This window comes from Canis lupus, chromosome 26 (assembly GCF_003254725.2).
Source record: "Canis lupus dingo isolate Sandy chromosome 26, ASM325472v2, whole genome shotgun sequence".
NCBI classification, from domain to species: Eukaryota; Metazoa; Chordata; class Mammalia; order Carnivora; family Canidae; genus Canis; species Canis lupus.
In genome coordinates this window covers 30371136-30390552 of record NC_064268.1, presented here as the reverse complement: position 1 = coordinate 30390552, position 19417 = coordinate 30371136, and the positions used below count along the sequence as shown (strand labels likewise).

At 43.3% G+C, this 19417-nt stretch overlaps 1 protein-coding gene across 1 annotated transcript in view; it reads left to right on the top strand.

Annotated features, from left to right (window-relative positions):
* The first annotated feature begins 1029 nt into the window (after positions 1-1029).
* Positions 1030-19417, top strand: part of MAPK1 (mitogen-activated protein kinase 1) — a 118905-nt gene continuing 100517 nt past the window's right edge. Inside the window, exon 1 of the mRNA XM_025474946.3 lies at positions 1030-1375. Within this exon, the coding sequence (XP_025330731.1) occupies positions 1257-1375 (119 nt within the window). The 5' untranslated portion in view covers positions 1030-1256. The remainder of the gene's footprint in view (positions 1376-19417) is intronic.

Below are 19417 nucleotides of genomic sequence, written 5' to 3'. Positions count from 1 at the left end.
TTTAAATTTTCAACCTCTGGTGTTTGTGAGTACTTCAGGGCCTCGGTGTGTTTGTCTCATTTTCTCTAGATCTTAACGTTTTGGTTTTGGTGTTTCCATCTTTGCATTTGTTTTTTATGTCCTAAGATTGTCTACCTGTACTGACGTGGGTCTCAGTCTCTGACTCTGTCTTTCTCCACTAACCCCAACCCCTCAGTCTGCTTTGTATTTCTTCCTGGCACTTAAGATTTTATTCATTTATTCATGAGAGACACAGAGAGAGAGGCAGAGACACAGGCAAGAGAGAAGCAGGCTCCATGCAGGGAGCCCGGTGCGGGACTCGATCCCAGGACCCCGGGGTCACGCCCTGGGCCAAGGGCAGACGCTCAACCACCGAGCCACCCCGGGGTCCCACTACTTGAGTATTCTTTACCTCTCTTCCTTCCTGTCTCATCTACCCACCGGGTTATCTCCTCACTCTAGAATGTGGATGCCCAGGAACAATGCAGCTGCTCACCAAACACTGGTGGAAGGAAGGTGTCTGATTAGCGGATCCTGAGCCTCTCGCTGGAGGCTTTGTGTTTCACACTTTCTCAGTATGCAAATATCTTCCGTGGTCTCGGTCCTGCCTTTCATTTTCTGGCCGCGTCTGGAGGCCTCGGTGTGTGCGTGGGCCACGGGGTCGCGCGGGCCCGCGGAGGTGTGCGGAGCGTCGGCATGCCGCACGCGCGGCCCCAGGTCGTGCCCCGGCCCAGTCAGCGCCCCGCTCCGGGGCTCGCCTCGCCCGGAAAGTTTCTCAGGCCCGCGGCCCCCGTCCCCGTCCCGACGCCCTGCCGTCCTTCTGCGTCTCGGAGCCCCATCCCGCGCCAACACCCCCGCGGGCGCACGTGACCAGGCAGGGCGGTGACTCCGCCGCCGCCGCCGCCGCAGTGCCCCGCCCCGACCTGCCGCTTCCGCCGGCCCGCGCAGCCCCGCCCCCAGGCGGCGGGGAACCAATCCGCGCGCACGCTCCTTGGCCCCGCCCCGGCGCCCTCCTCGGCGCGCGCCCCTCCCGCCGCCCGCCGGCCCGCCCGTCAGTCAGGCAGGCAGGCAGTCGGTCCGAGCGGCCGTAGTCTCTCCCGCGGTCCTGAGCGCTGCCCTCCTTGCTCCTTTCCGATCAGCGTCGGCAGCTGCACCCGCAGCGGCGCAGTCCCCCCGGGAGGCGCGGCGTGGGCCGAGCGGCGGCCGCGGAGCGTCGAGCCTTTCGCGGCGGCGGCGGCGGCGGCCCGGCAGCCAACATGGCGGCGGCGGCGGCGGCGGGCGCGGGCCCGGAGATGGTCCGCGGGCAGGTGTTCGACGTGGGGCCGCGCTACACCAACCTCTCCTACATCGGCGAGGGCGCCTACGGCATGGTGTGGTGAGTGTCGGCGCCTGTCCGCAGGCCGCGCCACGCCCGCCCACCCGCCGCCCGGAGACGCGGCGGACGCAGCCGCGGCCTCGTCTGCGTCCCGGCCTCCCGCGCCGCCGCGCCCCCAGCCCGTGGCTTCCGCGCGGAGTGGGCGCCGGGGGCCTCGGGCGGGGCCCGGGGGCCGCTGGAGGTTTGGGTGTTGCTCACTGCGCTTCGCGGGCCGGCCTCCGCTCGCCGAGGGGAGGGGCTCGGGGGGCGGAGGCCAGTGTCCGGGGACCCGGGGATCCGGGCGCGGCGCGGGTTTTAGAGCCGGGACCCCCGGGAGGGGAACGGAAGTGGTCCCCGGGCCCCCGCCCCCGCCCCCATGATGCTAGCATCTTGGCCTTCCTCTTGACATCCCGACTGTAGAGCCAGGAATTCCATCGGATGCTCGTCGGTGGTGGTGTTGGCCGCGGTCTTGTGTGCAGAACCTGAAATAATCTTCTCCCCTCCCCGGTATTCCGCGAACGGCTTTCATTAAATATTTTCGGTCGTGCTAACGGTGCCCCGCGCAGGCTGTCCGTAAAAAGCATCAGTGGCACCACTGTGGGTTGTGAAATATTTTAATCTTGAAGTTTTAAAATGGATTTTAATACCCACACTGTATGCGTTTCAAGAAGGATAAGCCTGCACCGCTCTCTTGGTTGATTTATTAGTCATTTGGAGTTGGGCTTAATTTCACTTTTTTCTTTACCCCTAGTGAACTCTCTTGGCGTAAATGTATTCACACGTTTTAGCAGAATTGTTGTGGACTTGTCCTGTTAATGATGTTTTAGTGGTCAGTATATGTGCAGCCTTAATGGAATTCTTGCAGGACTACGTGCAGCCTCCCTTATCTTGATCATATCCCTCAGAAACGTTCTTGGTTCTTTTTATTAGAATTAGCTGTATTATTTTGTGCTGATGAGGACTTACGGAAGCGTGGGCTCCCTTACACCTCTTTCTTGTGTGTTTTGAGTTGAATGAAGGAAGCAAACATATTTACGGAACACTTGGTGGCAGGTACTGTACTAGGTATATTATCTCATTTTATATGAACAGCCACCTTCGAGGTGGTGATATCCCTCTTTCAGGGGAGAAAATATTTCGAGGTGGAGCAAATTCTTCAAGTCCTACGTCTAGAAGAGACAGACTTGAGATGATAGACTGAGATCCTCTCTCATTTGCTGGAGCTCTTTCAGTTATATTTTGTCTTTAAATAGTGTTATTAGTAGCTTTAGAGTTTGGTATATTTTACTGTTGTAAGCAAATCTGTTTTAAAAATGTATTCAAATTTAAGTGATTGTGATTTTAGAAATGCCATAAAGGGCCTGTTTTAACAAGTATTTTAGACTAATTAAATTTTAAAAAGACTAATTGAATCTTGACTATTTTCATTCTCTTGAGGAGCAAAATGCTTCACATATACAACTGTGAAAATTAACGTGAACTCAGGTTTAGGAGCCAAAAGAAGAATTAAACTAGGTCAGGTCTAAAAGAAATAAGGCCCTAGAAAGTACTGCCCACAGCATCACTTCTCTGTCATAACATCTGATTGCTATGACACCTGCTGGTAAGTAGGCATGTGTCATGAGAGGTTCAGAATTGTCCATCATGTCCCATGGCTCTTTTTGAAAATTTAGCATCTAACATATGGACTGAAAAAACTTTAGGTTTAGGATACTATTTTTTTTTATTTTTAAATTTTTAATTTTTTTTTTTTTTTTAGGTTTAGGTTACTTTAATTGAAAGTTTTTTTTCCCCCCGATGAGATTATTACTAGTTTGAAGATAAGTAAGATAGGGTAACTATTTCTTTTTTTTTTAAATATTTTTATTTACTTATTTATGACAGTCACACAGAGAGAGAGAGAGAGAGGCAGAGACACAGGCAGAGGGAGAAGCAGGCTCCATGCACCGGGAGCCTGACGTGGGATTTGATCCCGGGTCTCCAGGATCGCGCCCTGGGCCAAAGGCAGGCGCCAAACCACTGCGCCACCCAGGGATCCCAGGGTAACTATTTCTGTCATTGCTGTAGACATATTTGACCTTCCAAGTCTTTATTAGGGAAGATGCCAAGTACTTTTACAGTAATCTTCCTTTCCTAAAATCCAAATACAAGTACAACTGGAATTAAAATCCTTGGTCCAGATTATAGTTTTTAATCCTTACCTTAGTAAGAATGTAATTTATGTTGCACATCATTAGCGTTTAATAAGTGTTGATTAAGAATGCTGGGTTTAGGGATCCCTGGGTGGCGCAGCGGTTTGGCACCTGCCTTTGGCCCAGGGCGCGATCCTGGAGACCCGGGATCGAATCCCACATCGGGCTCCCGGTGCATGGAGCCTGCTTCTTCCTCTGCCTGTGTCTCTGCCTCTCTCTCTCTCTCTCTGTGACTATCATAAATAAATAAAAATTAAAAAAAAAAAAAAAAGAATGCTGGGTTTATGGAGGGCTTCTTGAATGAAATGTTAATATTTATTTATTTTAAAAAATATTTTATTCATTCATGAGAGACACAGACATAGAGGCAGAGACACAGGCAGAGAGAGAAGCAGGCTTCCCTGCAGGAGCCCGATGTGGGACTTGATCCTGGGACCCCGGGGTCACACCCTGAGCCATGGCAGGTTCCCAACCTCTGAACCACCCAGGCTTCCCGAAATGTTAATATTTAAATAGTGATATTTAAGAGTGGGTATAATTTTGATGGGTAATAGACACAAGTGAGTTTGAGCTGTGGAATATGATCATGGAAAAGTAGTTAAGTAGCAAACTGTAGAGGACTCTAAAAGCAAAAATGAGCATTGTTGTATATTAGTGCAAGGAAGAAACATCAGTGATTTTGAAAAAAAAGAAGTCCTATGGTCAATTCTGAAATTTTTGAGGGGTAGATCAGCACTGGTGGAAATGATAGAGAAAAAACTGTGATGAGGGGAATCAATTAACCTATTGTAATTGTCTAGAGGTGAAGTGATATAGTGGCATTGGAAAGTAACAGATGGAAGTGTTGAGAGACCTTGTTAAGATGGAATCGTGGGTGCTTAGGTGGTTCAGTCAGTTAAGTGTCCAGTTTTTGATTTCAGCTCACGCCTTGATCTCAGTGTCATGAGTTCAAGTTATGCATTGGGCTCTGCACACACACACGCACACACAAAGAATTCGTGCAGTTCCTGGATGGCACAGTCAGTGGAACATGTGACTCTTTATCTCAGGGTTGTACATTTGAGCCCCATGTTGGGTGTAGAGATTACTTAAAAATCAAATCTTTAGGGCAGCCCGGGTGGCTCAGCAGTTAAGCACCACCTTCAGCCCAGGGTGTGATCCTGGAGACCCAGGATCCAGTCCCACGTCAGGCTCCCTGCATGGAGCCTGCTTCTCCCTCTGCCTGTGTCTCTGTCTCTCTCTCTCATGAATAAATAAATAAAATCTTAAAAATAAAATCTTAAAAAAGAAATCCATATGGGCTCTTATCAGAAGAATGGTAGACTGAATTATGGCACGTATGGGAAGAAGCAAAGGATGATGAGATCTTAAAGGACAAGAGTCTTAATGAGGTGAGATTTGGATTTAAGAGAGATTTCTGAGACAAGGATTTTTTAGTTTGGGTATGGTCATGTTTGTTAATTCCAAGGCTTCTAGTTTGGAAGTCTGGGAGGATGGTGTGCCTGTTATCAGAGAAGAAATACTGTAGACAAAGCAAGTTTATTAGGGATACATAGTGAGTTGAGACTTAGTAAGTTGTGATGACTATGGACTATTTAGGCAACATCTAGAAGGCATCTTGAAATATAGAAAAGGGAAATAGAATCGAGATGAAAATTAATGTAAGTGGTAGTCTTTCATGGATGAGATTCTTATATGAGATCTGAGGTGACGGATTAGGTGAAATTGCAAGCAGATGTGTATATTCATCTTTTTAGTAAATAGATCACACATCCAGTAGATTTTCAAAGAGGTCCATTGTCCCAGAAAGATTAAGAACCACTGAGGTAGAATGAGAATACCACAGAGGTAACCCTGACAAATATTTCTTTTAAGTCTTATTTTTTTGAGAAAGGAGGAGAGAGCGCTCGCTCTCTCTTCCTGAGAGCATTCAATGGGGAGGGGCAGAGGGAGATGGAGTCTTAAGTAGACTCCTTGCTGAGCATGAGCCTGACTCAAGATTTGATCTCACGACCCCAAGATCATGACCTGAGCTGAAACCAAGTATTGGACGCTTAACTGACTGTACTACTCAGGTGCCCCCTTGATAAATATTTTTTAAGAGGTAGGCAGAGGAATGGGATCCTAAAGACTGGTCAGATGTATAAGAATTAGAAAAAAACCTAGACCCCAAGGAAGGGGAAGGGCTTGGGGAGCCCTACCTTGTCATGTACCATCAATAAAGTATACTGTACCCAGCCAAAAAAAAAAAAAAAAAAAAAAAAGAATTAGAAAAAAAAATGAGTGAGAGGAGAAACGGAAGTTGTTTATGCTTGATCATTTATTAATTAAGATAGGTAGGGCAGCTCTGGTGGCGCAGTGGTTTAGCGCCGCCTGCAGCCCGGGGTGTGATCCTGGAGACCCGGGATTGAGTCCCACATCGGGTTCCCTGCATGGGGCCTGCTTCTCTCTCTGCCTCTCTCTCTGTCTCTATGAATAAATAAATAAAATCTTTAAAAAAAAGATAGGTATCTATTTTGAATAGGTTGAGTTCTGAAACAGTTTTTGGAATGATTGAGAGGTCATGGGGTCATCTCCATAGAGATAGAAATAGAGATACCTTGAGAATGGATAAGATACGGGGGGCAATGTAAGAACTGAGCCACAGGAATGTCTGATTTTAGGTGTCAGCAGAGAGGGCAAGTTACAGAAGAGGACAGAGAAAGTGTGGCTAGAGAGACCAGACAATGAGGAGTGTGCATCATCAAAGGAACCCAAAAGTCTGTAGTCATCAGGGATTGGTATTGAATACTATAGAGTACTAACAGTGCAACTTGAAGAGAGACAAAATTTCAGTGTGATCACCTTCTCTATGGTACAATATCCTGTTTTTTTGAGGCATGTTGATTATGGCAGACTAGTAGCGCTACCATTTAGTTAACACTTTGCTTATGTACATCAGTTAATCTTCAACCACATTGCAAACATGATTACTTTGTATGAAAGTGAGGAAACTTGGGACAGAGAGTTTAGTTAATTTGCCCAAAGACACATGACTAGGAAATGATAGTGCATCCCATTCTGTCCGGTTCCTAAATGATACTCAACCAAAGATGAAAGTTGAGAAAGTCTATGCTTTCAAGAAATACATGTCTGCTTTTACTTGTATTAAATTTTAGCCTTGTAATTTTTTATTTTTTAAAGATTTTTTTCATTTATTTTAGAGAGAGAGAGAGAGTGTGCTTGAACACGAGTGGGAAGGGCAGAGGGAGAGGGAAGGAGAATCCCAAGCTGACTCTCTGCTAAGCCTGGAGCCCCATGTGGGATTTAGCCTCAGGATCCTGACATCATGACATGAGTTGAAACCAAGAGTCAGATGCTCAACTGTCTGCACCACCTAGGTGCTCTACTTTGTAGCCATTCATTCATTCATTCATTCTGTTAAAAAGATTTTACTAAAAAAAGATTACCAAAATCTTTTTCCCAGATAGAGTGAGGGGCAGAGGGAGAAGCATACTGCCCGCTGAGCAAGGATTCTGATGCAGGCTTGATCCTCAGACTCTGGGATCATGACCTGAGCTGAAGACAGTTAACCAACTGAGCCACCTAGGTGGCCTATTTATTTATTTACTTATTTATTTATGATTTTATTTATTTATTCATGAGAGATACAGAGAGAGGGAGGCAGAGACATAGGCAGATAGGAGGGAGAAGCAGGCTCCATGCAGGGAGCCCAATGTGGGACTCGATCCCGGGACTACAGGATCATGTCCTGAACCAAAGGCAGATCTTCAACTGCTGAGCCACCCAGGCGTTCCTATTTATTTATTTTTAAACATTTTATTTATTAGAGAAAGAGCACAAGCTGGGGGGGGGGGGGGGCAGAGGGAGAGGGAGAAGCAGACTCCCTGCTGAGCAGAGAGCCTGACACAGGGGTCCAGAATCCTGGATCCTCGATCCCAGGATCCTGGGATCATGACTTCAGCCAAGGGCAGACACTTAGCCAACAGTTACCCAGGTGTCTGAAATATATGGATTTCTTTTTGTTTTTATTTTTAGTTTTTTCATTGTTAACATTGATTGGGGAATGTTTAGGCCTTCCATGTGTATATGGTGAAGGCAGGTATGCTAAACAATCTATGGTGCATGGTACAGTCTGCACTGGAGAATCGTCCTGTCAAGATGCTTAGCAGTGCACCCCTCCATCCCACCCCTGAGAAACATTGGGGTGGGATGTTGAAGTCCTGTGCTCCCCTAAGGCTCATCTTCTCCATAAACTTACCCTTATTCCTGTTGGCTGTAGCACTCCCTCCCTTCCTGAAACTGTTGGGTATTCATACCAACTGTTTGAAAGATGAGACCAGCAGTGGTATATATCACCTGTAGAAGCTCAAGACCTACAAGTATATCTGAATTCAGATTCTTAGTTTTGCTTATTAACTGTAAACTTCTATTTTTATTTATTTATTTAAAAATTTTTTAAAAAGATTTTATATACTTATTCATGAGAGATACAGAGAGAGGCAGAAACCATAAGTAGAGGGAGAAGCAGGCTCAATGCACAAAGCCGGATGTGGGACTTGATCCTCGGACTCTGGGATCACGCCCTGAGCCAAAGGCAGATGCTCAACCACTGAGCCACCCAGGTGTCCCTATTTTTAAAGATTTTATTTATTTATCCATGAGAGACACAGAGAGATGCAGAGACACAGGCAGAAGGAGAAGTAGGCTTCCCACAACGAGCCCAATGCAGACCTCGATCCCAGAACCCCAGGATCATGCCCTGAGCCAAAGGCAGAGATGCAACCATTGAGCCACCCAGGTGCCCAGCTGTTAACTTTTTTTTTTTTTAAGGTTTGTTTATTTATTCATGAGAGAGAGAGAGAGAGGCAGAGACACAGGCAGAGGGAGAAGCAGGCTCCATGCAGGGACCCCGACGTGGGACTAGATCCTGGGCCTCCAGGATCACATCCTGGGCTGAAGGCGGCACTAAACCACTGAGCCACCTGGGCTGCCCGAACTGTTAACTTTTAATAAGGGAGTCTCTGGTATGCTTTTGGGAGCTCAAAAATCTTAGTACACCGGTTTACGTGAGGTATTGGAAACTCAGTGTTTCTGAATAGTTTTGAGTACTTAATGAAATTACTTTTAATATTAGTAACATTTCTATTAATGTGTGGGATTCTAGTGATTAGCTATAAGTGATAAGCCATTTCCATGAATTTAATTTGTATGTTTTCACCTCTCAAGTATTTATGAAAAGTTTTTTATGAAAAGCATCTGAGTTTTCTCAGGAACCATATATAATTTATTCTATACCTTGCTCACGTTAAGGTATCTACTCATCAAAAAAGAACTGATTCCCCAACAAACTTCCAGAGCTATTTCACCCTGAATCCACTCCATTCCACTCCACCCACCCACCTAACCCTGAGGTGCTGTTTCTCCGCTTTTGTTTCTCTTTGACTACTTGGGGCTACCTCACATCGGAAAGCAGGCAGGATAGATACTCTCCAAGGTCCTTTTCAGATTTTCAGTTTTAGGACACTTTCTGTGTTCTGAATCCATGGCCCGTAGGAGCTGGGAAGTAGGGTGTAGGGGTATGCCACAATCAATTAACTGATATTAGCTGCAAGCCTACCTTATTTTAGGTACTGTGGTTTCAAGTTCATTTGCATTCTCATCTTTAAGTTGATTTTTTTTCCACTTTACAGATAAGGAAACCAGGCCTCATGTAATTTGTCCAAGGTTCACAGCCAGTAAATATACAGGAGAACTGAGATTTATCTAGATCCGCAAACCTGTATTATTACTTGATTGGCTTTGCTCTGTATACCAAGCTACCTGGAAACATGCTCCCTGCAGCTTGAGTTCTTGAATGCGTTGGCACTAAAATATAAAATGATAATTGTCATAGATGACTTGGGGCTATAGGAAGGTAGAAGAGGGAAAAGCTTGATACCTGGAAAGAATGAGAAAGGTAGGGTCAGACTTACTTTTAGGAGGGTAGCGCTGATTTTTTTTTCCATCCCTTCTACTTACCTCCAGCAGTTTCTTTATTTCCATTAGCTTAATATTAAGTGCGTACCTGACCTACGTGCTAGGCAGTAAGATCAAAGTGGCAAACAGAAATGGTTTTTACTCTGATGTTTACTGTCCCAACAGGAAAGTAATAACTTACTGAGTTTGATGAAGTGCATAGTGCTACAGGAGAGCATAAAAGATAGAGCTGGGATGGTAGTCCAGGAAGATTTCTTAGAGGAAGTGGTGTTTAAGTTGGGACCTGAAGAATGATTTGGAGCTAGCAAATTGAAAGGTGCTGGAGTGTTTCATCCACTACCTTACAGAAAATGACTGAAGAAATTGAGTTTATTAAAATTCAGGGATCTTTCTCGTGGTACTCCAGAGACAGCAAGTGCAGTTAAAACTTCAGGTATGGTTGTAACCTGGAACTAGAAAATAGACTAAATCACCTACCTCCCTCTATATTGATGTTTACAAAAATCTTGCATCCTGCGTCTTTACGCAGCTAGGGATTTTTTCTTTTCTCTTTTACACATCCCATGCATTTGGCAGAAGAGTGTTTATTCTAGCTTCCTTAAGGTATGTGTCTTTAGTACATTGACAGCCAGAGGTTAAGAGCACTCTGAATCTAATTCCTGGGAGAGAGAATCTGATCCAGCTTGGGATAGTGTTCACCTCTGGTCCAGTCAGTTGGTGGAGTCATTTGAAAAGGCTGGATGGACTTCTTTAAGGTGTGAGGGATGAGGTGGGGGTAGTCAAAAGTCCTATTGACTGCTGACTTACCAGGTTCAAGTTCTTAGTGCTGCTTCCCCTGCTCTTCTCTGAGCTGGAATTTTCCCCTGCTTTTTGGAGCCTGTGGGAAGGCAAGAGAGGAGACATGAAGATTGGGAGAAGTAGTTGAGGCAGAAGAAGGGCTTTGGGTTGCTTTTAGGATTCTTTTGTTTTCCTGTCTCTGGCATTATGGTGGTGGCAGCTGCTAAACTGAGTGGTATCTCAAACTTTAATATTTGATACATATCTAACATGTATGAGTTATGCAGGCTAACAATAAATACTTAAGAACTCACCACCCTCTGAGTGACTTTTTTTTTTTAAAGATTTTCTTTTTCTTTTTATCTTTCTCAGAACACAAGCATGGGGGCGGGTAGGGAGAGGGAGAAGTAATCTCCCCACTGAGCAGGGAGCTCAACCTGGGGCTTGATACCAGGACTCTGAGATCATGACCTAAGCTGAAGGCAGATGTTTGTTTATTTTTTAAAAAAATTATTTATTCATGAGGGACACACAGAGAGGCAGAGACACAGGCAGAAAGAGAAGCAGGCTCCATGCAGGGAGCCCAGTGTGGGACTCAATCCCAGAACTCCGGGATGACGCCCTGAGCCAAAGGCAGATGATGCTCAACACGTAGAGCCACTCAGGCGTCCCAAGGCAGATGTTTATTTTTTAATTTTTTAAAAAGACCTTATTTATTCATAAGAGAGACAGAGAGGCAGAGATGTAGGCAGAGGGAGGAGCAGGCTCCATGCAGGGAGCCCAGTGTGGGACTTGATCCCGGTACCGTGGAATCATGCCCTGAGCCAAAGGTAGGTGCTCAGCTGCTGAGCTACCCAGGTGTCCCTGAAGGCAGATGTTTAATAACCAACTGAGCTATTTAAGTCCGCCCCCCACGCCCTTCAGTGACTTCTTGACCAGATTGTCTGAGGCCAGCATTCTGATACTTAGCCACAGCCTTCACTCCAAGGTTTAACTTCTTTCTGGGAGCCTGTACAATGGATTGAGAGCATGGGTTTTCACCACTTACATATGTGGCTTTGACAGGTTATCCAGATTATACCTTGTTTTCCCCATCTGTAGAAAGGTAGTAGTGGTGTACACCTCAGTGTTGTATTAAGTGAGGTATGTAGGTGAAGTGCTGAGTTCTCAGTGTCCAATTCATGATCTAATTATTCCCTTGAAGTCAGTGGGCCTTGCAAATCTGGATCCTCTCTCACCTCAGTCTCTTGGAATATCCATTTCTCTTAAAATTTTTATTTATTTATTTAAAGATTTAATTTATTTATTCCTGGGAGACACGGAGAGAAAGGCGGAGACACAGGCAGAGGGAGAAGCAGGCTCCCTGAAGGGAGCCCCATGCGGGACTCCATCCCGGGATTCTGGGATCATGCCCTGAGCCAAAGGCAGACACTCAACCACTGAGCCACTCAGGTGTCCCATTTTATTTATTAATTTAAGAGAGAGTGTACACATGGGTGGGGGAGGAGTAGAGGGAGAAGGAGGGGGAAAGAATCTCAAGTAGACTCCACACTGAGCTCATGGAGCTGACACTGTGCTGGATCTCATGACCCTGACCTGAAACCAAGAGTCAGATGCTCAGCTGACTGAGCCACCCAGGTGCCCCAGTCTTTTGGAATAGCTTCTTGTAGTATAAAGCAGCATGTGCATTGGGTCACACAAGTTGTTTGTCAAGTTCCAATTGTGTGATCTTGGGCAAATGCCTTTCCTATTTTTTGATTGAACAATCATAGAGCATCTTCTGTGCCAAGCCCTGAGCCGTGTTCCTGATCTCCCTCACAAATGTTGCAGTATAGTATTAGGGGCAGACTGATAAATAAATGTGTAATATGATAAAAAAAAAAAAACACTGTTATAAAATCATTCTCTATTGAGCAGGTAACTCTGGCTAACCTTTCTAGTTATAATTAACAAATAACATATATACTAGGCACCTTGTAGTTGTGTGGGTACGTCAGTGAAACAAACATGTGGCCCTGGGAGCTTGCGGTGTTTGGAATGGCTGGTTTAATGGGAGTGGCTTGAAGAGAGAGTTAGGCCTGGTCACGGCCTTCACTTTTAAGTTCTTTCCAGTGAGCTTCCTTTTATTTCTCTTTTTATAGCATTTATCCCCAGGACAAGTTTAAAATTTTTTTTTTGGAGTTCATAGATATTTCATTTAATTTTCAATGGCCTTCCTGTTCTGCATTTGGAAAGCAGAAAGGGTGGATTATGCACAAACCTGTTTTTTTTTTTTAAAGATTCTATTATTCTAAACATTTTATTAATTTGAGAATGAGAGAATGTGAGGAGAAGGAGCAGTAGGAGAGGGAGAAACAGGCTCCCCACTGAGGAGGTACACAATCCCAGGACTCTGCTGTCATGACCACAGCTGAAAGCCGGTGCTTAACTGATTGAGCCACCCAGGTGCCCCTAGATTCTATTTTTTTTTTAAAGATTTATTTATTTATTTATTTATTTATTTATTCATTCATTCATTCATTCATTCATTTATTTATTATTATTTATTTATTTATTTATTTATTTATTTATTTATTTATGATAGGCATTGAGAGAAAGAGAGGCAGAGATTCAGGAGGAGGGAGAAGCAGGCTCCATGCTGGGAGCCCGACGCGGGACTCAATCCCGGGACTCCAGGATCGCGCCCTGGGCCAAAGGCAGGCGCCAAACTGCTGAGCCACCCAGGGATCCCCCCTAGATTCTATTTTTTAAAGTAATCTCTATACCCAGTTTGGGATTTGAACTCACAACCCTGAGACCAAGATTCACGTCCACTGAGCCGGCCAGGCACTCCATGCACAAACCTAGTTTTTAAGCTTTCTGTTTCTATTTAAACTTTAACCTTTTTTTTCTTTCTTTTTTCTTTCCTTTTTTCTTTTATTTATTTGTGAGCACACAGTCCCAGAGGGAGAGGGAGAAGAGACTCCCTGATGAGCAGAGAGCCTGAGATCATGACCTGAGCCAAAGGCAGATGCTCAACTGACTGAGCCACCCAGGCGCTCCAAGCTTTCTATTTCTATTTAAACTTTCTGTTGTTATTAAATGAAAATGAAGCATCTCTGAGCAGTTTCTGTACTAAGCAGGACATGTTTGTTTTCTTTTTTCTTACGTGTCCCCTGAAATAATTTTTGAGAATCTGAAGCCCTGTCAAAGTTGTCCTCCCTATTTAAGAATCATATTCTATTGTAAGAAATAAAACTGTGGTTGACAACTAAAAAGTTGATAGGATAGCCTAAGAAAATTAATAGTTTCTTTCTCAGCAAAACAGTACCCTAAATTCAAATTCTTTAGCTCTAATTTTTCAAAGTAATTTCAATTATAGCATTAATGGGTTGTTTTCCAAGCCCAGGTACTCCCAGAGCCTCTTGTCCCCAGTGTTGGAGGGATGACCAGGTATGAGTCTGATGCAGATTCTGAGAATTCCCTTTAAGGCCAACTTGACCCTCATAAGATTAGACAAATGGACAGAATATGGTAGTTGCAGCTCCTACTAATTATCAGGGTCTCAGGTTTTGCAATTTGGACCTTAATTTGGGTTAGCAAGCTCTTTTAAAATACTCCTGTCCCCCTTACAGGATGTAGCCTCACTCATCCATTTATATGACACTGATTTTTAAAAAATTAACCAAATGGCAAGCAAAAGAAGGCTGTGTCTAGCTTTCTTTCTACCTTTTAAAATAGCTATATCAGTATAATACAAAATTCATAAAATTTTAAGTGTTCAGTTCAATCAGTTTTAGTAAATTTACAAAGTTGTGCAACCATCTAAAGTGCAATCCAGCTTTAGAACATTTCCATCATTCCATAAAGTTCCCTCTTGTCATTTGCAGTCAGTTCCCACTCCCACTCCCACCCCCAGGCAACTCCTGATCTGCTTTCTGTTTTGCTTGTCCTTAAACTTTCATGAAAATAGAATCATGCAAGATACAATTTTTTGTATCTGGTGTTTTCTTCACTTACATGGTTTTGAGATTCATCTGTGTCATTGCCAGGATCTGTAGTTTATTTTTTTGTCATTAAATAGTAATTACTTGGTTGGATATACCAGTTTTGGGGTTTTGTCTATTATGAATGTTGCTAATATATATTCATGTATAAGTTTTTGTGTCATTTGGTTTTATATCTTTTGGTTAGTTGGGTTGCTGGGTCATAGGACAAATGATTTGTGTGTGTGTGGTTTTTGGGAGAGGATGGTAAAATGAATTTATTTTATTTATTAAAAAAATATTTATTCATGGGAGACACAGCAAGAGAGGCAGAGACATAGGCAGAGGGAAAAGTAGGCTTCTCGCAGGGAGCCCGATGCAGGACTCCATCCTGGATCCTGTGAGCCAAAGGCAGACGATCAACTGCTGAGCCACCCAGGCATCCCAAAATTATTTTATTTTAAACCATAATAAGACAACAAATTAATTCACTGAATGAATATGAATACCCTATGTATTGTGTACGAGTCTAAGTCCTGAAAATAGTGTGGTAAACAAAACTTAGTCCCTGACCTTGAGGAAGTTCCTTTTTAGTGGAAAAGATAGACTAACATTTCACGGACTGGTAAGTGCTATGAAGAAAACTTTTATTTTATTTTATTATTATTTTTTTAAGATTTTTTTTTTAATTTTTTAATTTTTTAATTTATTTATGATAGTCACACACAGAGAGAAAGAGAGAGGCAGAGACATAAGCAGAGGGAGAAGCAGGCTCCATGCACCGGGAGCCCGACGTGGAATTCGATCCCGGATCTCCAGGATCGCGCCCTGGGCCAAAGGCAGGCGCCAAACCACTGCGCCACCCAGGGATCCCAGATTTTTTTTTTTATATAAAGATTTTATTTTTATATAAAGATTTTATTTTTATTTATTTTTTTTATATAAAGATTTTATTCCAAATTTATTCATGAGAGACACAGGCAGAAGGAGAAGCAGGCTCCCTGTAGGGAGCCCGATGTGGGACTTGATCCCAGGACTCCAGGAGCACACCCTGAGCCAAAGGCAGATACCCAACCGCTGAGCCACCCAGGCGTCCCTGAAGAAAACTTTTATAAAGTAGATTAAGAGTATAGAATGGAAAGGGGAAGGCATTTTTTTTCTGTAATAGATCGTCAACCTTTTTAATGCTACACATTTAATAATTTTTTAATTTTTAAAGATTTTATTTATTTTTTCATGAGAGACACAGAGAGAGAGAGGCAGAGACACAGGCAGAGGGAGAAGCAGGCTCCATGCAGGGAGCCCAATGTGGGACTCAATCCTGGGTCTCCAGGATCACACCCTAGGCTGAAGGCAGCACTAAACCGCCGAGCCACCCGTGCTGCCCAACAATTTTTTTAAAAATTATTTTTTTTTTTAACAATCTGAAATGTTTAGAAATATTATAAGGACAGTACAAAGGTTTTCTCACCTGGGTGGCTCAGTGGTTGAGCATCTGTCTTTAGTTCAGATCTTGATATTGGGGTCCTGAGATTGAATCCCACATCGGGCTCGCACGGAGGCTGCTTCTCCCTCTGCCTATGTCTCTGCCTCTCTTTGTGTCTCGAATGAATGAATGAATGAATGAATGAATGAATAAATAAATAAATAAATAAATAAATAAATAAATAAATATATTTCAAAGGTTTTTCCCTACACCGTTTGAGAGTAAATTGCTGATAGAGTGCCCCAAATCACCGGAACACTTCAATGTGTATTTTTACCAAACAAGAAATGTCTCCTGCATAACCATAATATAACCATCACCATCAGGAAATTAACACTGACACATTATTACTTCCTACTTTTTAGACCCTATTCAGTAATCCCGTGTTTCATTTAGTTGTCCTGTCTCCTTTTGGCTGGAGCAGTTCCTCAGGTTTCCTTTGAATCTAAAGCCTTGACACTTTTTTTTTTTCTTTTAAAGATTTTATTTATTTATTCATGAGAAACAGAGAGAGAAAGAGGCAGAGACACAGGCAGAGAGAGAAGCAGGCTCCCTGCAGGAAGCCCGATGTGGGACTTGATCCTGGACCTCAGGATCATTCTCGGAGTCAAAAGTAGACGCTCAACTGCTGAGCCACCCAGGCATCCCTGCCTTGACACTTTTGAAAATTGTTGTATTTTTACCTTTTTTTTTTTTTTAAGATTTTATTTATTTGAGAGAGAAAGAGAGCTTGAGCCAGGGGGGGCAGGGCAGAGAGGGAGAGGGAGAAGTAGATCCCCCACTGAGCAGGGAGACCAAGGTAGGGCTTGATCCCAAGACCCTGGGATCATGACCTGAGCCGAAGGCAGACACTCAACCAACTAGCCACCCTAGTGCCCTGTATTTTTAGTTTTGTTTATTTTTTTTATTTTTTTTTATTTTTAGTTTTGAAGAAACCACCAAACTATTTTCCAAAGCACATACACCATTTTACATTTCCATCAGCGATGTGTGAGGTGTTCCAGTTCTTCACAGCCTTACCAAAACGTAGTCTTTTGGTTATATCCTATTGAGTTTATAAGTGGTATTACATTATAATTTCACTTCGCAATTTCCTCGTGACTAATGATGATTTTTTTCTGTGCGTATTAACCACTTGTATATCTTCATTGATGAAATGTCTGGTCTTAACTTTTGCCCCTTTAAAAAAATTGTCGTCTTTCATTTGGTTCTGATATATATAGCTCAGCACTATGTTTTCCTTAAGTATAAGGACAGCCAAGAATTTGAAGCATAATCCAAATCTAATCATGAGGCAGCACCAGAAAAACCTGATTTAGGGATATTCTATAAAATAGGCTGTAATCTTCAAGTATGTCAAGGTCATGAAAGTAAAAACAAAAAACAAACCCTGAAGAATTGTTCCAGGCTGAAGGAATCTAAAGAGATGTGACAACTAAATGTGTTGGATGATTCTGAATTGGTACAGTAGGGCTTGGAGATTAGATTGTAAGAATGTATCAGTGTTAACAATTCTGATATTTGCATGTTATGTGAGAAAATGGTCTTGTTTTGTTTGTAGGAAGTATACACTAAAGTATCAGGGAACAATGAGGTATCACAGCAAACTTACTCTCAGATGCTTCAGAGAGTACCAAGTTTGGAGTTGCTGGGTCTCCAGAAGGTGCCTGTGTGAGGGTGTGCAGAAATTTGGGAGAAGTCATAAAAGGCATCTTTCAGCCAAGTGAAAGATCACTGGCCTCGGTGTCAGGGGACCTGAGTCTCCATACCTGCCATCATTGGCATGTTTCATGGGCTTGTGCTAGTCACTTTGCTTCTGGAGGTTTTAGTTTTTCTTATCTGAAAATAAAGTGATTAGGTGTAAGTCTTTATAAAGTCCTTTCCATCTCTAATATTGTTACTTCCCTCAGAGACAGTCCATAAAATTAGTGTGCATATGTGTGTATATATATATACACAAATACACACATGTGTATGTACACGTATGTACATATGCATATTTGAGATTATTTATTTACCTGTTATTGGAAAGATGTCTGTTTTAGTGTAGTTCACCTGAGAAACCTCTGGATAGTCATTATTGAGTTCTAAAAAAACATTGGGGAACTTCCTATTAAAAACTAACAAAATGTTAATCTCAAAATTAAACTGAGGAGAATGATTATTTTTGTGCTCTTTCTATACTGTACCAGAGTATTGGTTTACTTCAAGTGATTAGATTATTTGTGTGCATTTGAAGAGAGTTTATTTGGTGACTGAGATGAATGTTAAGCTGTCCTCAGCTTGGGAACAAATGTATGATGAAAATGTAGAGTTTCAGAGATAGGAGATATTTAAATAGAACCGATTATAAGTAAATCTTTTTTTTTTTTTTTTTTTAAGATTTTTTAAATTTTGGGGCACCTGGGTGGATCAGTTGCTTAAGCATCTGCCTTCAGCTCAGGTCATGATCTTGGAGTCCTGGGATTGAGCCCTGGGACGGGCTCCCTGCTCAGGGAGTCTGTTTCTCTCTCTCTCTCTTTCACTCTTTCACTCTCTCTCCTCCCCATCTTGTGCAAGTGCACATGTGTGCATTCTCTCAAATAAATAAAATCTTAAATTTTTTATCTTTAAGTAATCTCTACATCCAATGTGGGGCTCAGATTTACAACTCTTGAGATCGAGTCTCAATGCTCCACTGCCTGAGCCAGTTAGGTGCTCCTGATAATAAGTAATTCTGAAAAAGATAAGTTAGTACAATCTAATTTTTAGAAGAAATAGTTTTAACTGCACAGGTAAAGAAAATTAAGCAAAACCAATACATTTTCCCAATTAATATCTAAATTTCCACCGAACACAGGTCAGGTTTGTAAAGTAGGGAGTAAAACCTACAGAATTTACTTTGGCCACAAGGTTTTTTTAAAAAAATATTTTATTTATTTATTCCTGAGAGAGAGGGAGAGAAGCAGAGGGAGAAGCAGGCTCCATGCAGGGAGCCGGACGTGGGACTGGATCCCCGGTCTCCAGGATCACGCCCTGGGCTGAAGGCGGCGCTAAACCGCTGAGCCACCCGGGCTGCCCAGCCACAAGGTTTTTGCTGGATTTATTTATTTATTTATGTATGTATGTATGTATGTATGTATGTATGTATGTCACAGAGAGAGAGAGAGGCAGAGACACAGGCAGAGGGAGAAGCAGGCTCCATGCACCGGGAGCCCGACGTGGGATTCGATCCCGGGTCTCCAGGATCGCGCCCCGGGCCAAAGGCAGGCGCCAAACCACTGCGCCACCCAGGGATCCCCACAAGGTTTTTATCTTGAGTCAGTAACTGAGTTGACGGTACTGCTCCTTTTTTTTTTTTTTTTTTTTTTAAAGAAAAATTTATTTATTTGTTCATGAGAGAGAGAGACAGAGACATAGGTAGAGGGAGAAGCAGGTTCCATGCAGGGAGCCCAACGTGGGACTCGATCCCGGGACCCCAGGATCATGCCCTGGGCGGAAGGCCAGACGATGCTAGACCGCTGAGCCACCCAGGGATCCTGAAGGTACTGCTCTTAATTGCTTCAATAGAAATGTGAAAATGTTTAGTTTGGGGCTTATTTGAAGTGTTCCTTCCCTTTTCAATCTAGCAGTGCTGAACTTCAAATAAAATTTTATTTCGCCTGTTAAATCATCTTTGTTTCTG